Genomic DNA, 23,877 nt, shown 5'->3' on the forward strand with positions numbered 1-23,877 from the left:
ACTACAACTGTAACAATGGATAACATCAAGGTTAGTTAAGATGCCTTTCCAGTAACAAAACTATTTTAGATCCCTGTATTTTTAATGCAATCTAATCTTATCAACTATGCAAGAGTTGGAAAAAAGTTCCTTCCGAGGAAGTTGATTAACCATGCAGTGCATGGCTTTTGCTCCTGAGAAGCTTTTGATACTGGAAGTTAATTGGGCTTTGTGAAACAATGCTACAAAGATTTTTATGTCCCATGCAAGCCCCCCCAAATACACAAAAGCAGGCAAATTCAGCCCAGTTACATTCACCCACATCCCAGACACAGAGGCACTTGACCACGTATCTCACACGGTAAGTCCGGAACTTAACCGTGGCAGGAGACCAAACCTCGTATCTCCACACGGCATCAAGATGTGTGTACCCAGGCTGGTGTGTGCACGAAGGTCTTTGCAGTGTGCCTGTGTGCATGGCACAGTGATACTCTTAGTGTCAAAAAACAAACCCATCACCTGGACCAAGGACACTGGTGCATATCTTGTTGTGCTTTCTATATACAAACAAGTACTGTGGCCAAATGTGGCTTCATTAAACATAATTAATACATACAAAAGTTAAATACACTCCTGAACCAAGCACCTTCCTGAACCAACAGCAGGCAGTTGCATGGACTTCGTAGAAAAGACTTCTAAAACCACAGCTTATTAAAACAAATTCTGTTTTGCCTTGTGTGACTGTATGCAGAACGCTTAGTCCCAGCAAGTTGGGGGCATAATTCTTTATCCAGGAGTTTGCAAAAATGTACTTGAAAAAAGAAATCATGATTGTCTGAATACAATGAGGAATACCAGCACACAGGAACTGAAATGTGATTTAAAAGGTCTTGAAGAGGAAAGAACAAGGAAATTTCCAAACCCTGAGAATCTGTCAGTTTGAAAATGCTGCAACAATAATGAAGTATGAAACAGAACTGGAGGAACAAGAGGTGGGGAGGGACACAGTACAAGAGGAATGCTTGTTTCTCAGGACCCCAATGAACCCTGCAGCCATCAGGTGTACCAAGCCATGGAATTCTGGGAGAGAGACCAAAGCAGGCTGCTAATCACCGTGTGATTTAAAACAGACGTACATACCAACCAACAAAAAAACCTCAAACCACCAAGAAAGGCTACTTACAGTCCACTGAAAAATTAATTATTGCTTAGGGACAACATATCTTCTCCAGCAGCAGGAATGCAGCATATCCACATTGTGTGACTCAAATATTCAGACAGGGCATTTAGTATTACATGGTGAAATGCTGGAATTGAACGCACACTATCAATCACTGCTGGAGGCTGAGCTCATGCTTAAAGAGCAGATGAAGTAATTAGCCAGTCAGGAAACAAGACAGATGAAGAATAGCAGATGATTGCCAGTAACAAGTGTATGACACACGTCAGACTTCACACAAATGAGAGAAGCCATAGTCTGCAAAAATCACTGAATTGTGTGCTGGATGACCTTGCCCTACCTGCATAAACCAAAAGATTCTCCTGCTTTAGTAGTTCATTAAATTAGAGAACACAGGTATCTTTCCAACATTGGCTGAAGATGTAGTTTAGTGGCTTAGATATAAGACCCATTTTAACAGACTATATGGTTCATATAGGTCTTTATCTGAGCCCTGTGTAGGCACAGGGGAAAACAGCTCCTAAGGCAGTGTCCACAGAGCTCCATGTAGCGGAAGTGTGCCTACAAGACAGTGCAGAAACTTAGAAAGAGCTGATGGAGGTTGACCTGTGTTTTTGTGGCACCATGAGGCATCTGTGTAAATTATAAAACCATAGAATGGTTTGAGATCAAAGAGACCTTAAAGATGATCTAGTTCCAACCCCTCTGCCATTGGCAGGAACACCTTGCACTAGATGCAAGATGCTCAAAGCCTCATCCAACCTGGCCAAACTTCTCTGGACAAACTGTTTCAGTGCCTCATCACCTTCACAGCGAAGAATTTCTGCCTAATATCTAATCTAAATCCTCTATTAGTTTGAAGTCCTTACTCCTTGTCCTGTCACTACAGGCCCTTGAAAAAAGTCCCTCTCCAACTCCCTTTAGGTACTGGATCACTAGTCTAAGGGGTCCTTGGAGGCCTCTCTTCTTCAGGCTGAACAACCCCAACTCACAGACTGTCTTCACAGGCTGTGCTGTGCTCCAGCCCTTTCATCATCTTCAAATTTCTCAAAATTATATTTCAGAAATGAAACAAAAAGAAAAATCCAGGAGCATCCCCTTGACCATCTTTAAACTAAAATATCCTAGATGCAAGGAGCATTTTTCAATGCAAAAAATTAAATATCAGAGCTAAGAAAAATACAGTGAAGTGTTCTGCATTAACAGAGATAATTAGTAAGAGGTAACAAAAAGATATGAAATATTCAGAAAACACCCTTTAGTGCCATATTCTCACAATCCTTTTGTATTTATTTTGTATTTCTCCACTGACAAGATACAGAAATTTGCTTACTGAATTGTCTTTCAGCTGGAGACCTTCTCCATTGGGCAGTGATGACCTCCGTTTTGTTGAAGAGTTCTTGTTTGGTGTAGAATTACTGCCTCCAGCTTTTTTCTTGACAAAGAGAACTTCACAGCTGGCTTGATCTTCATTGTGCGTGCTCTTCCCTGCATTTATTACCCTAAGAAAAAAGCAAAACAAAACAAAGAAAACAAAGACCAGATTAGCAAAGCACAGAAGCCCCCATCTGTATCTCATAATGTGACTCGAGATGTAGGGAACCAGAGACCAGCAGTGTTGCAAGTACTGACTGAATTAAAATACCTGACTGCCTTACACAGATACAAACATACACACGGGCATACTTGCTTATTTCCGTGCACATACACGACATAACAAGCATTTCCTGCAGAACTATGTGAATAAGAACCAAGGGTGCCATGAGTATATTTCACCCCTAGGCATACCATACCTTTTCTTACAAGAGACTACTTTATGGATGAAGTTGATAACACGTATGCCTCCCAGCTGAAACATGAGACCCCCATTTGCTTTTCTACTTGTCACCCTCTGCTATAAATAATGAATCTGCTGGCTAAGAGTGTGCATTCTGTCAAGTTCCAAGTCTTTGCACAAACAAAATACCTGCTATAAAACTACAAAGCTGTTACTGCTAAAGGCAGTCTGTTCAAATGGCATATATTAGAAATGCTATGACACAAATATGGAGGAAAGACTTTGTCTCTGACAGGCAAGTCAAGCTTGCTTGTACCACAGTGATACAGTGATGCATACTAAATACATCCCTCTAGTACCGCACAACGTAACCCCCTGCCCCCAGAAGCCTACCTCAAACCATCTGTCCCACCTGCCCTGTAGAAAACAGAAGATTTGCACTGAGCTGCAGGCATGAAAAAAACAGCACTAAGAGCTCAGTACAAGCTTTAAACAGCCAAAGGTATCCTGAGACTTGTACCACAGCTTCCTTCCTTTGATCAGTGATGAGGCTGAAATAACAGCTATTCCACCAACGAGTTTTTAAAATCTTAATCAGAAGTCTGTGTTATACAAAATACTGTGGTTACTATCATCAATCTCAGAACAGTCAAGCTCAAACGCATTTTCCACCTTCTACATGAGAATCTTATCACAAACTGACCTATTTTGCATCAACTGACAGTCCTGGGTTCACATGGGGAAAACCTGTGCAAGCTGGGATGATGTCTTGTTCCAACCAAGCAAAGACACCATGACTTGGATGCAAGCATGCGCTCTTGCACAAACACTATCCACCCACTCCTCTCTACTGCAAGGTTTGGGTCAACAAGTTGACCGATACTCAGAGACAGTATTTCCACTACTCGATAAACACCGAGTTTCACATCAGGCACACAATGTCTTTAGAAATAACTGCTGCCTCCCCAGAAACTAAAACAGCTTGAAGGCACATCATAGTCCTGATGGCAAGTTCAAGACATACCTGACTTCTCGATCTCTAATGTTTTCATTACAGTAAAACTTTACACAATAGGAAAAGACTTGCTAAAGGTTGTTGAAATGAAAACAAAAACCAAAGGAAGGCTTGAAGGGAATCCCAGCTTGCCTGCTCTTGCTGAAATGTCAAGTCTGTATCAGATGATACTTGCTTGAAGATGATATATTCTTTTGACTTTCAAGGAGCAATATGATGCTGTGACACGCAAATGAGTATTCCTGCCTCTGAACAGAAAAAACAGTCTTTTTTTAAAAGAAAATGTACATCCACTGCAATCATCTGCTTTCAGAAATGGAAGTTTCCTTATAGTGCTAAATGCCACACATTGCAGTCTATCTGTATGCACAATACCACCGTTTGTTTGCAAGTATGTCTTGTAACTAAACACTAATTGTGGATAAAATTATTTTGCAAAACACACAGAGCAGAGATGAGGGAACAATTAGTTGCAAGGCCCTTGTGAGCAGTTTAACCACTCATCCCCTGTAGTGCTTAACCTTTGGGCAATTGCAGATGAAATACTGAGATGCAGAGTCTGAAAACTCTAATTTTCTTGACATTAGGAAAACTAGAAGCATATATTCAGAAATGGGGGGGAAGGGTCCGGAGGGGAGGGCAGAACACACAACACACATGACAAAATCATAAATACCAAAGCAATTAAATCAGCTTTCAGTTTGAAATGCCACAAACATGATTAAAATACTGCAGCAGAGAAAGTGTAGTTTTAACATATCAGGAACTAATCAATATTCAGTTTAGCCAACCAGTCTCCTTACTGATGCTGATGTTTTCAATCCCATTTTGAAAAAGACAAGTGAAAGACAAAAGTTACTCCTTACAAAAATCACTACTTTCCTACCACTCACTGTTCCTTATGAAAGTCATTGAACTCTTGGAGTAGCTCTGGTTTCTGAGCTTAGTGATGGACTTCAGGACTTGTATGGTGGAAGATGTTCTGATGTTTAATGACATGTCAAGTTATATACAATATTACCATTTTATAAAGCTCTTACCAAGAAAATTTGTGAATGCATGAATACATTAGAAAGACTATGAGAACAAAGCGACCCAACAGGCTGGCTTGACATTCAGCTATCACAAAACACCTGGAGCTGAAATTGCGTACCAAGCACCTTGCTAGAAGAGGATGTGATCAAAAGGAACCTAGCAAGACTGAATACTGAGTAGACATGGGAGTTGGGATGTCAGTGTATTGAGGAGGGAGGAGTGGGGCTCTGAACAATGCATTTCATCTGAGAAATCAACTGTCTCTCCCAGAATTCCAGTTTTTCTTTCTTCATCAGAGGATTAAGTGTATTTTATTCTCAGTGAAGGCCTGGATTTGTCATAATGTAAAAATGGTGCTTATGCATCCTACCAGGTAATACAGGGTCTAGATACCAAAAGCTGCCCCTAGCCTGACACAGGCACTCTTCTACTTTCACATCCCATCTCATAGGCAAACCCTGGAAAACGGCTGCAGTGAAGCCCTGTTACTTTTAATCTCAAAGCCTGAACTATGTGTTGGTGCCTGATGCCAAGCACAGAAGCTGGTAACATCTACTCAGCTTCAAACAGCTCTGTCTTTGCTGACTTTTGAAATCCTTTTCTTTCTGCAGTTTCCCAAATCCCTCCTCCAGGCAATTCTTTCAACCAGCTTTCCAATGCTGATTTCACTGCTGTCTTTCCTCCTTGCTCTCCCAGACTGCAACTCATCAGAACAAAAATCACATCTAAGCTGCTTATACAAATAACAAAGCAGAACTAACAAGATATGAATATCTCTAAAAGGTAACTCTTAATTAGACCCCTGGAATTTTTTATGGAAAAATCTGCCTCTCCTTCCACAGATGAAGTGCCTCAGCTTCCAAAGATTGCCCCTTCATATCTTTTTCTGTCTAATTTGAGTTATAAGTTATCCACTAGTAAAGTGACCAAAATGAGATAAAACACCTCCGATCATTTCAATTCCATTTTACCATTAATATTAATGATAATGCAGAGAAGAAAATAGTTAAAAATTAATTAAAAGACAACTAAGGCCTACATAATTCTCTAGCTTACTTAGACACACATTTTCAAGTGAATTCCTCCTTTTGTTCTCTCCAAATTTTTCAAGACACTGATTAGACCTATTGACGATCAACTGCTTTCCATCCTTTCCCTCCTCTCCTCCAATACCCATATATCTCCTATCCAATCTTTTGCAATGCTCAACCTAAATAATGTACCTAATTTGGATCAGAAGCCCCTCTTTCTACAGAATTCATTGTCTCTACTGTGTCAAATGCATGTCTCAGTAATAAGTAATCCTAAGGTTTAGTTCGAGGTACAGTGGTGCTAGTAAAAACCCATCCCACTTTCCAAACAGGAGCTTCCTGAAGCCTGCACAGTCAGATGGTGGGGTTTGGTTACAGTTGAAGTATCTGCATCAACATTTATGGACACTTTCGTATTTCATGGGGCTTAATCTTAAACATGTCCTCAGCTAAAAGCAAATCCACCAGATAGGAGCCAGCTAGTTTGTCTGGCTCACAGTTAGCATTCTGCTGGTATCTCATGAGACCCCAAAGCCCATCTGACTGAATGGAAATGCAGGTCACACTGTACTTCTATTCTTCATTCCACAAGCAGAGCTTAAAGTCCTGTGACAAGATCACTGATTGCAAAATCTTAAGTTTATCTTAAGAGAACCAGAACAGGCCTGGTGAACAAATCCAAAACAGGCTTAGATAGTAGTTTCAAAAAAAACCCCAAAACAACCCAAACCAAACCACAAGCAAACAAAAACTCGCAAACAAAAAAGATGGCTTCAATCTTTTGAAGTATTTCTATTTATCCCTCTAGTTTTTTTGCATCAATACCAATACATATACTCTTTGGGTGTTTTAGTCCTTCCTATACCATGGTCTTTGATATTACATTAAGTTGTAATCAGCCAAAATTCCAAGCTGTGTTGTAGCAGGAAAGTTTTACCCACCAAAAAAAACCTCAGTGAAGTTGCCTTACCTGCTTGGAGCAAAATATACAAAAAGCTTCAAACAAAAAACAGCAAAAGCTTCAAACAGTCTATGAGCTGCAGTAAAGGAACATTGCTTGTAAAGTGCCCTGCATCATGTCTTTACTTGGGGAACCTGTGTTCATTTGCTCCACAAATATTAATCCCATACAAATGCAAGAGTTCTGTGTCCCCTCCCTACGGGTTGGCAAGAAAAAAGGAGCTAGAAAAAAAGAGGATATATCCATAGGCAGCTTGTTGCACACTGCAATTTTCAATTCTACCCTCCTCTGGGGTTTCAGACTAGCAGTGGACACCTGTAGTTGTTCTGACTCTGAATGAATCAATTCATCAGGAAGCACAAAGCCCTTCTCTCCCCTGCTCACAGGAGCTACAGCCAGCCTCTCCTCTTTCCAGCTGTGGTACACACACGGCCCTCCACAACTGCATGGCAAGAGCTTGCATCCAACCCAAGCAATAACACAGAAGTAACCCAGACAAATGAATACCGTACCTATAGACAAAATGTTCCTAACAGTTTTGTGTTATAATTTCAAGAGTCTTAGAATGATGATTAAAGATCCCATAAAAAACCAACTTTTCACGTAAGTGTTGCTGGCTTTACTTTCCCCTCCCACTTTTTTTCCCTCCCCCTCCCCCCCCTTAATGGATTAGCATGTGAGTAGATGCCACTGCTTTTTTCTGTGACATCTCACTTACAGTCTTAGATTTCCAGGTAGGTGTCTGTTTCCTCCCTTTCACCCACATAAGATTTATTTCTGCACTGGGAATCAACTTGAAAGAGATTTCCTTCTAGCTGTTCACCTCCTCCCTCAGATGAAAGGCAGCTTTTCAAGCAGCCTAAACAGTTCCATTCATTCATTATTGTAACTGTCACATTGTGCACGTCAAAACCAAAGCACTCCCTAGTATTGTCCACTGTGGGCAGAAATTGAAGCCAGCCCTGAATCAGTTCTCTAAATCCATGGGGCTAAATAAAACTTTCATTTTATTAACCAAGGAAGAAGTGAATATTTAGCCATAAAATCTTGCAATGATGTCCTGTGAAAATATGGTTTCTCCTACCAGCAATTACACTGGTATACTAGGCCAAGTTCACTTTAAGGCCCAGCTAGAAGCTGTGACACCCATCAAGATAATAAGGACTAAATATGGGATGAAAATAGGCAAAGTACAAAAGTAGAATACCACTTATACTGGAAATTTACCACAAGGTCAGTGTAAATGATCATAACCTGATCATTGGACTTGTCTTTGGACTGAAGTCAATGACATCTTGGAAGGGTCTACTCTGATGTTATTTGTATGGACTTCCCAAAATGCTACAGTGCAGCACATCATCCAGCTACCCTTTCCAAAAAAAGATTAAATACTAAGTGACTACAAGGAACAAAATAGTTGTAGGTTACTGCAGGAATGAGCAAGCTCTATGACCACCACACAGGGAGAAGCAGCTCTTTTTGATAATTAGCATGCAGGTATTGCAGAAGAAAACCAAGGGACAGTGATCCCCGAGCAGATGCTGAGCCAGACCAGTGGGATACAAAGGTGGTTAAGCATGACCTCACTTCAGAGCTGAGCAATCTCAGCCACAGCTGGCAATACTACTTGCCAAATTCTTCTTCCTCGCTCCTTCTGTACTAGCTATCAGAATGGGGTAAGAAGAGGTTGCAAAAGCAAAGATTAATTTAACACTGTAAGAGAACCACCATTTATTTCCCACAAAGCACAGTGAAATTGCAGAGAATGCCAGGTCAGACTGTTCACCATGCATATTTAGATTAACTTTGAGTAACTCTAACTAGAGTAACAGCCTGGCTGTTCAATGCTTGCTGAAATATAAGCAAGAGATCCAAAAGACAATAAGAATAAACAACTTTGTGTTGGCCAGTGTCCCTCTAGTCCAGTTTCCACTAACTTAGACCTTTTTCTTCTTCTCTTCAACAGTTAAGTTCTCAAACCCCGCTAATCTGGGGAAAATGGGCCTGAACTTTTTTCCATGGTATTCAGGAAGAAGTTGCCTTGAAATTCCTTCAAATTATGCTTCTTATATGAATAGGGCACATTCAATCTGGTGAAGTCAGCCTCCAGATGAGTATATTCGCATAAAAACATTGAGATTTTTATGCATTATTAGATTTTTCTAGATTTTTGTTGTCGATAAACCTTACCTTACGTTATTATATTATGTTCCCTCATTATGTTATTATGTTATAACATTATTATGTCGTTGATAATGCTTAGTAGTTTTGGCTGGTGTGAGAAGTTTTCAGCTTCAAATTGAAGCAGAAAGCATTAAGAAAACCCTAAACTGTCGTGAAAAGAAATGGACCCTTTCTACTGGAATATCCTTTATCATGTCTCATTAGCCATGTGTGAATAGTGCCTGTGACTTTGCACATTAGGACTGACAACTCTTGAAATTGAGGCACCTGGTTCAGTCTAAAGAAGTCACATCCTGATAGTAACTTCTTTATTTTGTTCACAGTCATTTTATCACATGTGATTTCACTGTCATAACCTTTAAGGGTGATCCTGAAAGTTCAGATGAGCAATACTTGATTTTTGACTGCACACCAAAAAACCCATCACTGGATAGTAGTTATGAGCTGCTTTTTGATGAAAAACATCTCTGGATCTCTCCTAGAACTCACATTCAAGATGGGAACCAAAGTTCTGCCACTCCTTTCCCTCTAACACAAAGGAAAAGCAGCCACTTGCATGTTTGTTCCCATGAGCTGTACACCACCTTCTGCCTGTGAGGCTGAATATAGTCTTGACCATGAGCTTCCCTCATAAGGAGGGTACCACAGTTGAGACATAGTCTGTTAAAATGGTTGCCTATGAGGTTTAGTTGTCCCCACAGAGTTATGTGACAGAAATACAGAAATCACTCTATTTAAAATGATGAAAAGGCAGGGAAAAGCAACCTGCCCCTAATCACTACAGCAAGGGGCATCTGGGCCTCAGAAATATGCACTCTGTCTACAAGCTCAACACTACCATTAGTACTACACCACCAACTACTGCTACTATGCAAAACCCCAACCAAATGCTTAATTTGAATTAAAATATTTTTGTTTTCTTCTAGACTTTTAAATGAGTGTCTGCACATGACAAGGATGCATGAAGAAAACAAAAGACTACTTCCCCCGCCTCCCCAGTTTCCTTCCCAAAGTTCTACTTTTGAAAGCACATCTAAAATAAACCCTTTCTTCCTTACAGAAATGCCAATTATATGCAAATAAAAGTTCTCCTTATGCTTACAGTGAAGCAAGTTATGTGTTTAAAGTAATGCAGTAAATCCCACATCTTTAGATTATGATGCTGTAGACCGCAGTCTCAGCTTCAGGGTTAAGAGAAATCAAGATAAATGGCTTATGCAAAACTGGTCCAAGCTTTCAACAACAAAAAATTATCTCTCATATTTAGCATGTGTGAAAGTTAACCCCAAGAGGTGAGTGGTGACAGTACTAATCCCTTTTATACAGCTGTCAACTGAAATTAGGCCCAAGATAATCTCTGCAAGTGTGACAGAGAAGGTACACATTTCCACAGATATGCACTAATGCCTTATTCACAATATCCCTCTACTGCAGCAGGTACTTGAAGCCCCCACAACCTGAAAGAAGTCAATCTGCTAATTTATTTTTAAAAGTCACTATAGAAACTGTATATGCATGGAAGCACACATATGCAAGGCAAGGGGGAAGAAAAAGAAAAGAGAGAAAACATTACATATAGCTTTATTACCAAAAATCCACAAGTAGGAAATTAATTCAAAGCCACTCATATGCTGGTAATTTCTAATAATTAAAGAAAAACTACACCCTAGATGGAGTTTTACATCCATCACTTTTCCTCTGGGAGGACATTAGCTGGCAGATCTGCAGGAAGGGGCCATGTGCAAAAAAAACTCCAATGACTCTTTGCCATAGAAACATGCCTCAAAACCCAGTCTGTTACTTCTATTACCAAAACTGCATTCCTAGACCTCATCTTGGAAGCTGCTAAAATAGAAGCTAAATGCAAACCAGTGAAATATCAGCAATCCTGAGCCTGGAAAAAAAAAAAAGATTACAGAAAAATGGCAGCTCCCTTAATCTTCACAGATCATGATTCATCAAAACATTTGAAGCAATCATTCATTTATTCCTCTTGGGCTAACAATCAATTCTGAAATTAGCTTTCCTAAATTCAAAGTATAAAAAAGTCACCGTAATTAATGAAAAAAAGCATTAAGAAAAATTTTCAGTACTTTTACATATATTTTACATACACATGCATAGACACACACCCCCTCCCCTAAACAAAAACCCATGATGTTTCTCATGCAAGTTATACAAAATTCAGTTAAATATTATGTCATTGAAAACACTTATTTTTCATGTAATATAGGTCAAAGTGCTTAACATATTTGCTCAGTTGTTCAGCCATCACAGATGAAAATTTTCAAGTGCAATGATAATTTAAAGTCAACATAGAAACCCTGGTAAAACCAGTGCCAGTAGAAGAATGACAGCCAAATGCAGAATTTCTACCCAAGAGCAGGCAAACAGCAGTGAGCAAATGAGTGTCTGTGTGTGTGCACACAGCTTGGAGACAAGGGTGTCCTTTCCAGCCCCATCTGCTACCTTTATCCAGAGGGAAGGTACTGAAGCTCTGGGGTCTGCATAACACCTATTAACATGGTATGCCACAACCTCAGGGTAAATGATCCCCACGGGCTCCTGCTTGTCCTTGCAGGGGGTAGGATGAAAAAATATGTTCCCACCCAAGAGCAGAGGAGGCTCAACAAGGTTATACAGTTTTCAAAGGTGCAAAACCAGAGAATCACAGAACAGCTGAGCTTGGAAGTGTCCTTTGGAGGTCATCTGGTCCAAACCCCCTGCTCAACAGGTTTGCTCAGGACCTTGTCCATATGGGAATGCAGAGGGAGGAAAGCACAAAGCAAGAGACACGTCTTACCTGATGTGTGCACAGGAACTGGCCCTGAGCAGGAGCAGCTCACAGACACCCTGTGAAGTCTGAAAGGTCACACCTCCCAAGCACTACCATCTCCCCTATTTGTGTGTGCATCTGCCTCCACCATGAACCTTACCCCTTCCAAAGTCAATAGCACAAGCACCCAAAAAACCTCAATCCAAGTTTTCACTTGTACACGCAACAGGCACACTGGAAAGCCTACAGAGTGGCAAATACTTAGCACAAACACAGTAAGTAGGGCCAACACTGAATATTTAAGAAAGCACTATAACTAAGGAGAATCACTTGTGTCCAAAGAGGCCTAGAGGAGATGGCATAGCCTGGTACAAACTTAAGCAACCCCTATGGGGTAGATCCTGCACAGTGTGACCAAAGGCACACGCAATGCCAGAGAGGCCTCAACAAGAACAAAGTCAACACCAGAACCAATTGACTACTGTAACTTCCATGTAAACCTCTCCACACCTCTCAGACCACTGGGAAATTAAAATTGTGTCAAGATCTGTACAAATATGTATTCAGGAAATAATAAAAGTATTAGAGTCCCTGCATCCTGCTACACCAAGGAACAACTCACTTTCAGAAATTGTAAGTTGCACAAATGCACAAAGGCAAAGAGTGAAACTGGAAGTTTGAATTTATAAACCCCTTGACAAGATTCTAAATAAATATTAAACAATGTATTCAGACTGAAAAGAAAACCCCGCATAATTCAGCAGCTGAACAATCTGTAAAATTAGCAAGAGAGGCAAATACTCAGGCAAAGGATGAAAGGCAAACTTCAAGTAAAGTCCTTCAAGCCCTCTCTTGGCTTTCCCAAAATAAGCAACTTCCACCTTCATATGCCAGTGTGCTACCCCACAGGGACACCCGTGCAATGATAGGATTTTTTTTTTAATCCAAATCAATATATTTCCACAACAAGACTGAAGAGACAATATGGAGGAAGAAATAGCAGATGATAGGGAGGAGAAGTCCTGTCTAACATTTCTGAAAAAGAAAGCTATGAAATTGTATCTTAGGAGTTTAGGAAGCTAGTAATGAGAAAGAAATGGTGCACCCCAGTTTAGCAGTATGTAACTGTGAACATCAAATACTGATATGTCTCTTTTCTGGGAAAATCCACTCAGGTTTGTCTTTGGTTTCAAGAAGATGATCCCAGAGCACCTTCACCTTGGCACTGGCAGTGGTTTTGCCTCAAGAAGCCAAGTACTTTTAATCTTCTTACGTGTCTACGTGTGTCTAGTCACCCACATGTGACTGCTGCTACAAGTATGGTCCCCAGAGGTGAGATCTAGTCAGATGTCTACTGTGCAGACAGCTAAGTCTGCTTATGAAGTCTGGGTGATTAGCTCAAAGAGAAAGAAGACATCTGGGGGCATGATTCATCTGACCTATTTTAGTTGTTTACATAGCATGAAACGTGTCTTCCTCTTCGTGGGTGATAAAGCTGAGCCTAGACACTGACACAGCAGGTTGTCAGCATGTGGTCAGATGATTCCCACTTACATGCTTGAGCTTATGAGGGTGGAGGGAGCAAACAAACAAAAAACAACAACAAAAAAGCCCATCAACTTCTTTCTGTTTTTTTTGCTATTTGAAATGCATTTTCCTCAAAATGCATCTTTAATATGTAAGTCCTTTGGTATGACTAATAATGCCACTCAGGGCAGAGAATTAGGGTTTAAAAGGAAGCAGAAGAAACAGAAATAAATGCAGCAAAAATTATTTTAAAATAAAGGCCAGGGACATATTGGCGTTATAGCTCCTGATGCAATATGCGAGTTTAACGTGGTGTAACTATTTAAATGCATCTAAAACAGCTGGTGGGATTTTTAGACACAAAAGGAGATAATTGCCAATCTCACTCACAGCAATTAAATCTGTATAAGCTAAAATAGGATCTATTGTTCCCCACAAATACTGGGACTGGAGCCAGAAGTAACTTCAGTGGAACAGAAAGTTGGTGGCTCGGAAAGGGGCTGAGAACTGCGTATTCTCCAGCATAACAGGGAAAAAGCCCAACCCACAACCAGGAACCAAAGACAAGCTCAGGCACTTTTTCATAAAAACAATTTCTCCCCTTCTAAAAGTACCAAGGAGATGTCAGAAATTAATATCAAAACAGATGTCAACATAGCCTTATCTCAGTCCATATTCCACACACGTGGAAATGTATCCAGCAATTTCTTCTGGTGACTGAAAAGAAGAAAGCTAGAGATTATTATTGCTATATTTAGACATTTGCACAGTACCCAGATACATACCTTTGGAGTCATTGAGCACAGGATATTTAGACAGGCACAGAAAGCTGGATAGCTGTTATTAAAAGGCCAACACCGCCAGTAGAGAAACAATCATTAATTTGCTCTCAATTCAAAATAATCAACAAGTGGCAGCAAAGGATTTGCAAATCATTTGCCAAGGACAAAAACCTCCAGCAGCTTTAAGTCATGGCTGTTAGACTGGGAAAAGCCACAGAGCTGGTGCATGATCTTCAAAGCAGTGCACAGGCTGCCCCACATTCATAAAGTGTCCCAAGGAGACTTGAGTTCATCTAGCTGGGATGGGGCACTAAAGGCAGCATACAAGAAATCTGGTTTCAAGATAGCAGGAAAAAAATCCTTCTAACCCATCTGAGAAAATACCTGTCTCCTGACTAAAAAACTTCAAAACCCAGACTGAGGCTGGGACACAATGTGGGATTATGACCAAAAGTCTCCTGCTTGGCAAGTCTGAGTGCAGCCTTCAGCCTCTCCTTTAGGGACAGCATTTTAAAAAAAAATTTAAAAGTTAAATCTGGACTTTAAAGAATAAAAATCTGTTTAGGTCTCTAACAGAACAGCCTGCTGGAAATGCAGACTTCCCCTACCTCTAGGCTAAAAGGTGGATCAAAGCTCCCTCTCCATCTAGCAATGCTGCAAAAGACTCCATGGGCAGCTTGTTGGCATGTTTGGTCCCATCCTCTGCCTAAAGGTTTTCCCCTTCTCCCTGCCTCAAGGTTTTTCCCTTCTCCCTGCATCAGGCCCATTACCTTCACTTTTTGCACTTTCACCCACCAGACAAATACCACCCCTTCTCCCCCCAAACATAATTAAAATTTTCAGATCCATTTCCTGATGGTTTCACAAGCTGTCGGGCTAGCAGAAGGCTGGAGACCTTGAGCCTGCTGAAGGGGAGGGAAGCACCATGGCTGCCCCAGACAGGCAGGAGCAAACTCTGCAACCTGCTCCACTGTGCAAGCCTGATCCTGGCTACATCTGCATTACTACATACAACTGGCCCTTATCCAGCCCAGGAGCCAAGGGCATGGGCTACTCTCTTCATCTTCTCCCAGAGCTGAGTGTCTGCATCCAAACTGCCCAATGATGCCCAGGCCGCTTCTGGGTACCATCTGAAAAACTGCCAGATTGCACAGACCACAGCTGTGCTGGGCACACACTAGAAATACACCCATAAACTCATGACAAACACTGAGGCCAACATTTGCTTCAGCAGTATTTCCTAGTACGAATGTTGCTCTGGCAGTCAGAACAGGACCTACAATGAAGGGCAGTTTATCCCAGCCTGCAGGCTCAGGAATTCCCACACAGTCCTATAAGGCCTCCAGCGCTGGACACTGTCAGATGGTTACGCCTTTCTACTTGACAATTTCGCAGGAATCTCAGAAAAACAAAAACAAATTATTTTTTTTCCTACACACTGTCTCTTGAAAAGGAAAACAAACCCCTCTTATTTTACCATATGATGCCCCTGAAATATAATTCTGCCATAAAAGACGAGTACAGATAGTTGCTGTTTTGCACCATGAACACCATAATTAAAAATCATTCATCTTCAAAAGACCTTTCTCCAAACCTTCAAGTGCGTTACATTATTCACGGGAAAGACTTCTTATGCACTCAAGGAAAAATGAGGTTAACCACAAGAAAATTTACTAATACCAAAGAGGGTTTTGCAGAAAAGCCCACATAGTTTTTGAACTAACTGGGATGTTGGTAAAGATGAGTGCCAGGAACTTAAAAAGGATGGTCATTTGGCAAATCCCAACTCTGTGTTGAGAAAACAAGCACAGCATCAGCATTGCAGTGTTGTGGCAACAGCAGGATGAGAGCCATTCCTGTCTGAGCACCACCCTTTTGGATCACTGGAAAGGATGCTTGAACGACCTTTTGATCCTGGACGTCTCTGAGCCATGGTTGTTGCCAACTCAGCACTGGCAGGTGTTTTCCTAGCTGCTGCTCAGCTCAGCATGAACATGCTCCCAGCACTGTGCCCAAGTTCCTCTTCAGGAACATGCGGCACTAAGGTATCCACAGAACTAGCGATGCAGCCTAAAGGATTCTCCAAGCCAAACCTAATAAACACTAACCTTGTCTCCTATCACAATCTCCAATCCCCTGGCAAGTTCCTCAAAGTTCAAGCACATTCTTCCTAAGCTCTCCTCACCACTAAATACAACTGCAATATTATGTGAAGTATTTTTTGGTTTTTTCCTCTTTTTTTTTTTTCTTTAAACTTACTCTGTCTCAGGTTCCTCCTGCCAGGCCCCTTGGTTAAAGGGATATGCCGTAGTGAGGCTACATCCCTTCCCCCAGTCCTCAGGATGGTATCAAGCTTTCTGACCCAGTTGTTCAACCTTCTCTAGCTGGCTCTTGTCCCACCACCAAAAGACTTGTTTCTCTTTTCTCATTGCTAGGAACTCCATAGTCCTGCACCACCCTCCTTGAAAGGAAGCTGAAGGAAGTATTTCTTACTATAAGTCAGCACTGCCCAAAGATACTGCCACTAAAAGAAAGAAAAATAAAAACTCCCAGTCATCTAAGTTTTATAACCAGCAACAAACAGAAACTTCATAGCAAACCAATATACACGTAACTGACTTTCAAGATAATCCTCCAGCTCTACAAGATTGTCTCCTAATATAAGGCAATAAATATAGCAGCTTAATATATATTATATCTTGCCTTCAAATTCCTTAATGCATTGCACAATACAGTAGAATAACATCAAATAGCTTTTACATACAGAGCAAAAAGCCCTTGGAAGCACCTACAAAGTAAGAGAATAAAAATGAAGAAAATACTTTAAGTGTGAGAAACAACAGCTTAATAAAAAATAGCATCTATATAATACTGCATGTATGTACAACCAATAAGTTGTATTTTATTTTATACACATCTATACAGACACACACACAAAAATATTTTTAAAATAGCTAATGAAACATCTGGACTCCTCCATCTTTACACTGGATTTCTCACTTTTAACTGACATCAATATAATTTTCCTTCCTTTTACCCATCAACCAGCTCAGAATACCCATCTTTTCTCATCACAGTGCATGTTTCAAGGGCAGGAGCAATTCTTCAATTGAAAAGAAGGAGATTCTTTACTCCACACACTCAAATAGTCACAAAATATGATCACACCACCAACAAAATGAGGGTTTCCTGAAGCAGTTCAATCACCATACTTCCTTTATGCTTTGGAGAGACACACACACATGTATATTTTATATATATATATATATTTCCCACATGTATATTTTAAAGAGGGATAAACTTATTTGATTAGGACATATTTTATTTACTATGCAAAGATTAAGAAATACAATCTCAGAGTGTTGAAATAAAATGCTCCACAGAATACAGGAGTAATCAGCCCAGCAATTAGAAAAGAAATTTGAAACAGAGAAGTCGTCCCCTACTAGGAAGAGAAAGGAAAAAAAATAAAAAAGCAAGCAAAAAATTCCAATTCCTCTGAAATATTGACTATATCAGTAAGCACAAAATTCAGTCTTACAAAGAAATGATTTGGATTTCTGAACAGAAGAAATAGGTTCTTCCACAGAATGAAGAGTGGTTGCAGCAGGGGCAAAGGTGTCTCCTGCCACACTTCCTGCTGTTACACACCTCTCTCCTTTAACACATAAATTACAAACTGTGTGGTCTCACAGGATCAAACAAAAGAAAGAAGGGCACCTGAGTGAAGGCACACTGAGATCCTCCAGAGCAGGATTATACACTCAGGGGTGAGCAAGTTGCCCCTTTAGGTCTGTGCAGAAACCAGCCTGCAGCAGACAAGGGCAGCAACTATGTCTTTCTGCTCCCCTACCCACTGGGGGATGGTGGTGCCAACAGGAAAGAAAGATGCCAGCCTTCCAACCTGCCAGTCTGACAGTCCATAGTCCTTATAATCTGCTTCCATTCATAAACTGGAACAAAAAGAAATAATTTCCTGAGGCATCTTCAGAACAGCCTTAGCACAGCTGTACAGTCCCTGATGTGTCAGAACTCGAAGGTAGCATTTTGGAGTAGACAGCAGGCAGCAAACAGAGCTATTTACATACTTTACTGAGCATTTTTTAAAGGAATGTTACTCGCCTGCCATACTACTGGGAGCAGACACCTTCAAGTAAATGCCAAAAGAATGGTCCACTTCCTGCTTGATGGTCTTCTAGTGTATGTGGTGGCTGTTCCAACCTCAATGGTTGCTCCAATCTCAGTTAATCACATTTTATCACTTGAGCTTAGACAAATATGTCTCTCCACGTGTGATTCATTCCCTTCTTGTGAAAGTTATTCTGGCTGGTGCTTCTTTTATGAAAAAAAGAGGCTCTTCCAGGAGGTTGGATGCTGAAGGAAAATTGCATGTCTTTTGTTTTGTTTTGCAAGCAGTATGTCTGCTTAAGAAGGCAAATTTCATTACAACAAAAAAATTACTAAAATTGCTTAATCCTCTTACTTCCACATGCATGAAACTTTGCCCAGTCTTCTGGATTTACTCTACTTTCTAGACCATAACTAGCCATTGAATATAAAATTAATTTCTGCCATAAAGACATCAATGGGAGGCCAGAGGATTAAGCAGTAAGTATCCCATCTTTCCCATTTATATATGCATACAAAAACTTCACTGCACTCCATTTTGTTACCTCTATGACAACAGTACTTCCTCCCCCCTGATTTATCTCCTGCCTACCGGCACAAAAAAATCTAAATGCCTAATTATGATGGTTTTGAGGGGGAAAGAGATAATTTGTTTCCCATAGCCCCTAGTATGGGGCTATGTTTTGGATTTGTGCTGAATACAGTGATGATAATAGAGATTTTTTTGTTGTTGTTATTACTGAGAGGTGTTTACATGGAGCCAAGGCCTTTTCTGCTTTTTGTACTGCCACGCTGGGGAAGAGACTGGTGGTGCCTGGGAGGAGACACAACTGGGACAGATGACCCAAACTGGCCAAAGGGATGTTCCAGATCATATGATATCACGCTCAGTATATAAATTGAGGGAAAGAAGGTGTGGGATGTCTGAAGTGATGTCATTTGTCTTCCCCAGTAACCATTACATGTGATGGGGCCCTGCTCTCCTGGAGATGGCTGAGCACCAACCTGCCCATGGCAAGCAGTCCTTTAATTCTGTGTTTTGCTTTGCCTGCATGCACAGCTTTTGCTCTTCTTGTTAAGCTTTGTCTCAGCCTGTGGCTTTTCTCACTTTTACTCCTCTGATTTTCTAGTTGGTAGCGGCAACACTGTATACCTTCTTTTTTTTTGCCATTTCCTTCATCAGCTAACAGATAATGGTATACTTCACAGCACATTGTACCAACTAATATTCTCTTAGGATATGGTATATTTTGCACATCACACAAACATTTAGTAGATTTTTTTTTTCTCTAGAGACGGAACTTTGTGTCCAATTACATTTTGAATATCCTCAGTAAATAGTGCAAAGAGTGCTACAATGATAATCTTATCCATTAGACTTCTGTGCTTCCAGCATCTTTATCTGCCTATGACTCCACAGTGGCCTTCAACTGGGCTTTAAATATCACAATAAAGAAGTTAAATAAAAACACTGTTATAGTTAGTTCTCAATAGTACACAGACTTTCAAAATTGTCTTGATTAAGGTAAGACTGATCATTTTTACTACATATTAACAAATAAATCCATTGTTTGGACATGGGAACAATACTCCCCACTGTTTAAATCATCTCAGGCTTTGTCCTTTACAAAGTGTCTTCAAAAGAAGAGGGTTATCTTCAGTAACAAAGGCAGCATCACTTCATTAACAGCCCAAGAAAGCATTGAGAGAAGGGGATCAGCTTGTTTGCTCTAAGAATATTCCTTGCATCACCACCACTCTGTAGGCATTTATAAGACTCAATGGATAATACAGTCAAATTAATATTCAGATTGTGGGGCTGTTTTGCATATCATTTAGGTGCATGCCACAAGCTGAACACTCCTCAACCACATCTATATTGGGTCTTCAAAAAACACTGGAACTCTACTAAGCTCATCTACCTGAAGAATTGCTCTTTCAAAAATAAGGAGACCACCTTTGCTTTCAATATATTTGATAATGCCTGTTTAATTGGAGAAAGTACTATTTTTGTCACCACATGAGGAATGAGACTATCCAGACTATCCATCTTGTCAAGTAAAGAGGCGGGCATGCTTTTAAGCACTATCACTTCGGTCAGAAGTTAATGGAAACAAGCAACAGCTCACAGATATGAACAGAGCTTGAGACATCTCTATCTTGCACTTATTCCTCACCTTTCAGGCAGTCTGATACTCATAGCTCTTTGTATCTTTAAAAGCAAGTCAAAAACTGCACAGAAGCCTGAAACAGCCTAATGGAACAAGCAGCTTTTCTTTCCAGTTTTGGCAGATTACAAGAAAAATGAAGTTTCCAAGCCTTTGGGAGCTAAATAAAAATAATAAAAATCCATAAACTAGCATGGGCAATTCTGTAAATGAGCAGATGCATAGAATACTATGTAAACAAAACCAGAAATTAAATGTTTCCCTTATCCTATTGTAGCTTATTTGTATCTACCTCCAAGTCATGCAGGCCTATAGTCTATAATATATTCCTGGTGCTTTGACGAATGCAGGATGCAGTGCCACAGGCAGAACTGCTGCTCATTAGAATATGCCAATTTATTCCTGATTTCAGAATATATTTCAACTACCTCTCACATATAAAATCAGCTTTGTGCAGCTTTGTTTATATTTGCTGCTGATAGAAGGTGGTGAACACCAGAGGACACAGCTGGCATGCACAGACAATTCCAAGACTATTTGTGACTGTGTGAGGCTCCTGTTGGAGCTCATGTTGCAGCCTGGGGTCAGTCCCCCACCAGCTTTGTTCCTGAACCTCAGATGAGCTTTACTGAAGACACATCTACAGGGATTTCCACTGGGAAGTGCAGTAGTGCTTGGTAACATGCACAGTAACAAGAGCTTCCCAGTCAGATAAAATTCAGCACAGCATATGCAAACCCATTTTGCTGTAGTAAAATTGACCTTTAAATCAAGCTTTCTGACATAATCCTTTCACAGTAAGGACAAAAAACAGCATGAGGAATGCTAGTCTGGGGAGAGGAAAGTGACAGATGAATGGATCTGATATTACATTAAGTGTAAGGAGAGGAAGTTACATTACTTTTTTCCCCTGTGTGTTCAACAGTTGTCTTGAAGTGAAAAGTAAGTTCTATAGACTGGAGCCATCTATCAGCACCCCAGCAATTAATAAGTATAGTCCTTCAAGTGTTTAATCACAGTTTGTGATTTAGAAGTACATCTCTAAATCTGAATTTTGTATTTGACAACAGGTATGTCTGTTACTTTTCAAATACATATCATTAATCAGAATGTAATTCCTTTCTTCACATCTCTCAGATAAGACAGAACAGTAAAAAAAAAATTTTTTTCAAACTAAGAAACAGCCTTGTTCACCTACACCAAGGTTACACAGCCCAGGTCAAGAGACAGAAAAGTATGCCTTTATTCTAAATCCAACCACCCCACTTCTTCTCCCTTCTGACCTCGTACAAAGCTAGCAAGGCTGCTTTATAGTCCATGGAGGTTCTTTCACGTGTGCCAAGACCTCCAGACAGGCAGTTTAGCAAATATATTCTTCTATATAGATGTATCTTCTGAGCTAGATGACCACTGGCTGCTCCTATTCCCAGTGGGTTTGTTGAAGTCAAGTTGGGAGAAGAGTTAGAGGGCATAACTGGGGGTTTGCTTCCCAGTGGCTTACGCACCGACACCCTCTGGTGTCATAAGTTGGTGTCCCCAGGCTGAGCAATGACATTTCTCAGCCAGTGACATGGTGCTGATACTCATTCAACAGCAGTTTCCCAAATACTAAACACAGGGTTTGCTACTTTCAAGACCAGGAAAACCAGTCCCACAACTGAGCATTAAGGGTGATTCTGCAGCTGAAACTGCTGAGGATAACTGCTGGGTTAAATCTTCAGCAGTCTCAAAAGCAGCGAAGAATGGGACAGAGGATACTTAGGCCTACATTCAAAGTATTTTTCCTACAAGTAACCAAGAAAAATAATTTTTATTCCTTCATATACAGTTACTTAGCCACTTACAAGTTTCCTTTCTCCCAGCCATAACTAGAAATAATTACAATATCAAACATAAACAGCAGGTTCAAACAATCCCATTTTATAAGGAGTTCATCACCTCAAAAAAGATCACCCCTAGGCAAAGGACTGACAGAATCAACAACTGGCCTCCCAAGATTCCCTAGTGCCCAATTGGACTTATTTTTGCAAGAAACTGAAAGACCAGCTTAGAGTAACCCTGGAAAAGCAAGTGCTTTTCCTGGCTACAGTTCCACATCCCCAAGATGTTAACATCCCCAAGATGTTTCCCCCATCTCTCCAAACACGGAGTTCGTACTCTGCACCCCAAGAATTACACATGGTTAGTTTTATACAGTGCTTCTTCTCAACCCCCTCACCCTCTTCCCCTCTGGGTAAGCCAAGGGAAGAAAGGATTACAGTACATTTTTTCATTATCCAGCTCTGTCTGTGTACTCAGGACAGATCCTAATGCACTTAACACCAATATCAGCACTATTTTTAAAAAAGGAAAAGCTGGCTCCTACCTGGTATCTTATTTATTAGATGACAGATGTTCCTAACAAACAGTGCTAACAAAGGATAAAATCAGCAAAATTAATATGTATTTGCAACCAGCACTGCACTGAAAAAAGGCAACACCATTTTTTTGTCATATCAGTCAGGCCCACAGAGGTTTACCAATCACAACCTACAATCACACCGAACATATTGGTTGCCTTGGGCAACTGCGTTTTTTGCCTCAGCAGAAGAGATAACTCAGGTATTGAATCAGATAAACTATAATTTTTTGGCCAATAAAAGCCCATATGTCAGTTTTTTATCTTTCTAGCAAATCAAGAAAAAGCTATGTTGAATCAAAGGCTGAGGATTCAGCTCAGGCAATAAGCCCTCATAAAGAGTCTTGTGAACCCGACTCATCAGCCAAGCAAACAGGCAGCTGAGGCTTGATCACCCTCCAGGTGTCTTTGCCATCTTCCCCAATATAATTTACTGTGCCTGTCGACTCTCCACAAGCTGCCTCCAGCCCCCCACCTACCCATTCACAGCCAAACCAGCCTCCAGTGACCAATACAAATCAACAGCCAACAGGGCCGAGCCACAGACACCACACTGTCCTGATGGATGTTACAAAAGACTTCATCTGGTGGAGAACACAGGCAGGCAGCTGAAAACAGGCTGTCTTAAAACAACATTACCTGGATAACACCAGTTTTTCTAGGGGGGATACTTGAAAACTTCTCCCTCTCTCATCAAGGCACAAAGCATCAATGCAAGTATGATGCTACACTGGGCTGTATCTGTTCCCAAATCCCTCATACATTGGTTGTGAGGTTCTGAGAAAGTTACTTCCAGTTAAGACAAATGTCTAGTTTATAATCTTGGCAAAAATGGGCAAAAACTGCATCAGGAGCCTCCAGATGAGCCAGTCACAAGACAAGTCCTGCTCCCAGTAAGGATTCTTAAGACCTCTAAGCAAAAGTGTCAGCAGACCA

General features: G+C 40.6%; 1 protein-coding gene across 2 annotated transcripts in view; it reads right to left on the reverse strand.

Annotated features, from left to right (window-relative positions):
• The window catches only part of PPM1H (protein phosphatase, Mg2+/Mn2+ dependent 1H), a 133,847-nt gene that overhangs the window by 70,434 nt on the left and 39,536 nt on the right, over window positions 1-23,877 (reverse strand). For both annotated transcript variants that reach the window (XM_068998278.1, XM_068998283.1), the window contains one exon: window positions 2,493-2,661. In XM_068998278.1, coding sequence (XP_068854379.1) covers window positions 2,493-2,661 — 169 coding nt within the window. The remainder of the gene's footprint in view (window positions 1-2,492; window positions 2,662-23,877) is intronic.

The sequence above is a fragment of the Aphelocoma coerulescens genome, chromosome 1A, assembly GCF_041296385.1.
Source record: "Aphelocoma coerulescens isolate FSJ_1873_10779 chromosome 1A, UR_Acoe_1.0, whole genome shotgun sequence".
NCBI lineage: Eukaryota > Metazoa > Chordata > Aves > Passeriformes > Corvidae > Aphelocoma > Aphelocoma coerulescens.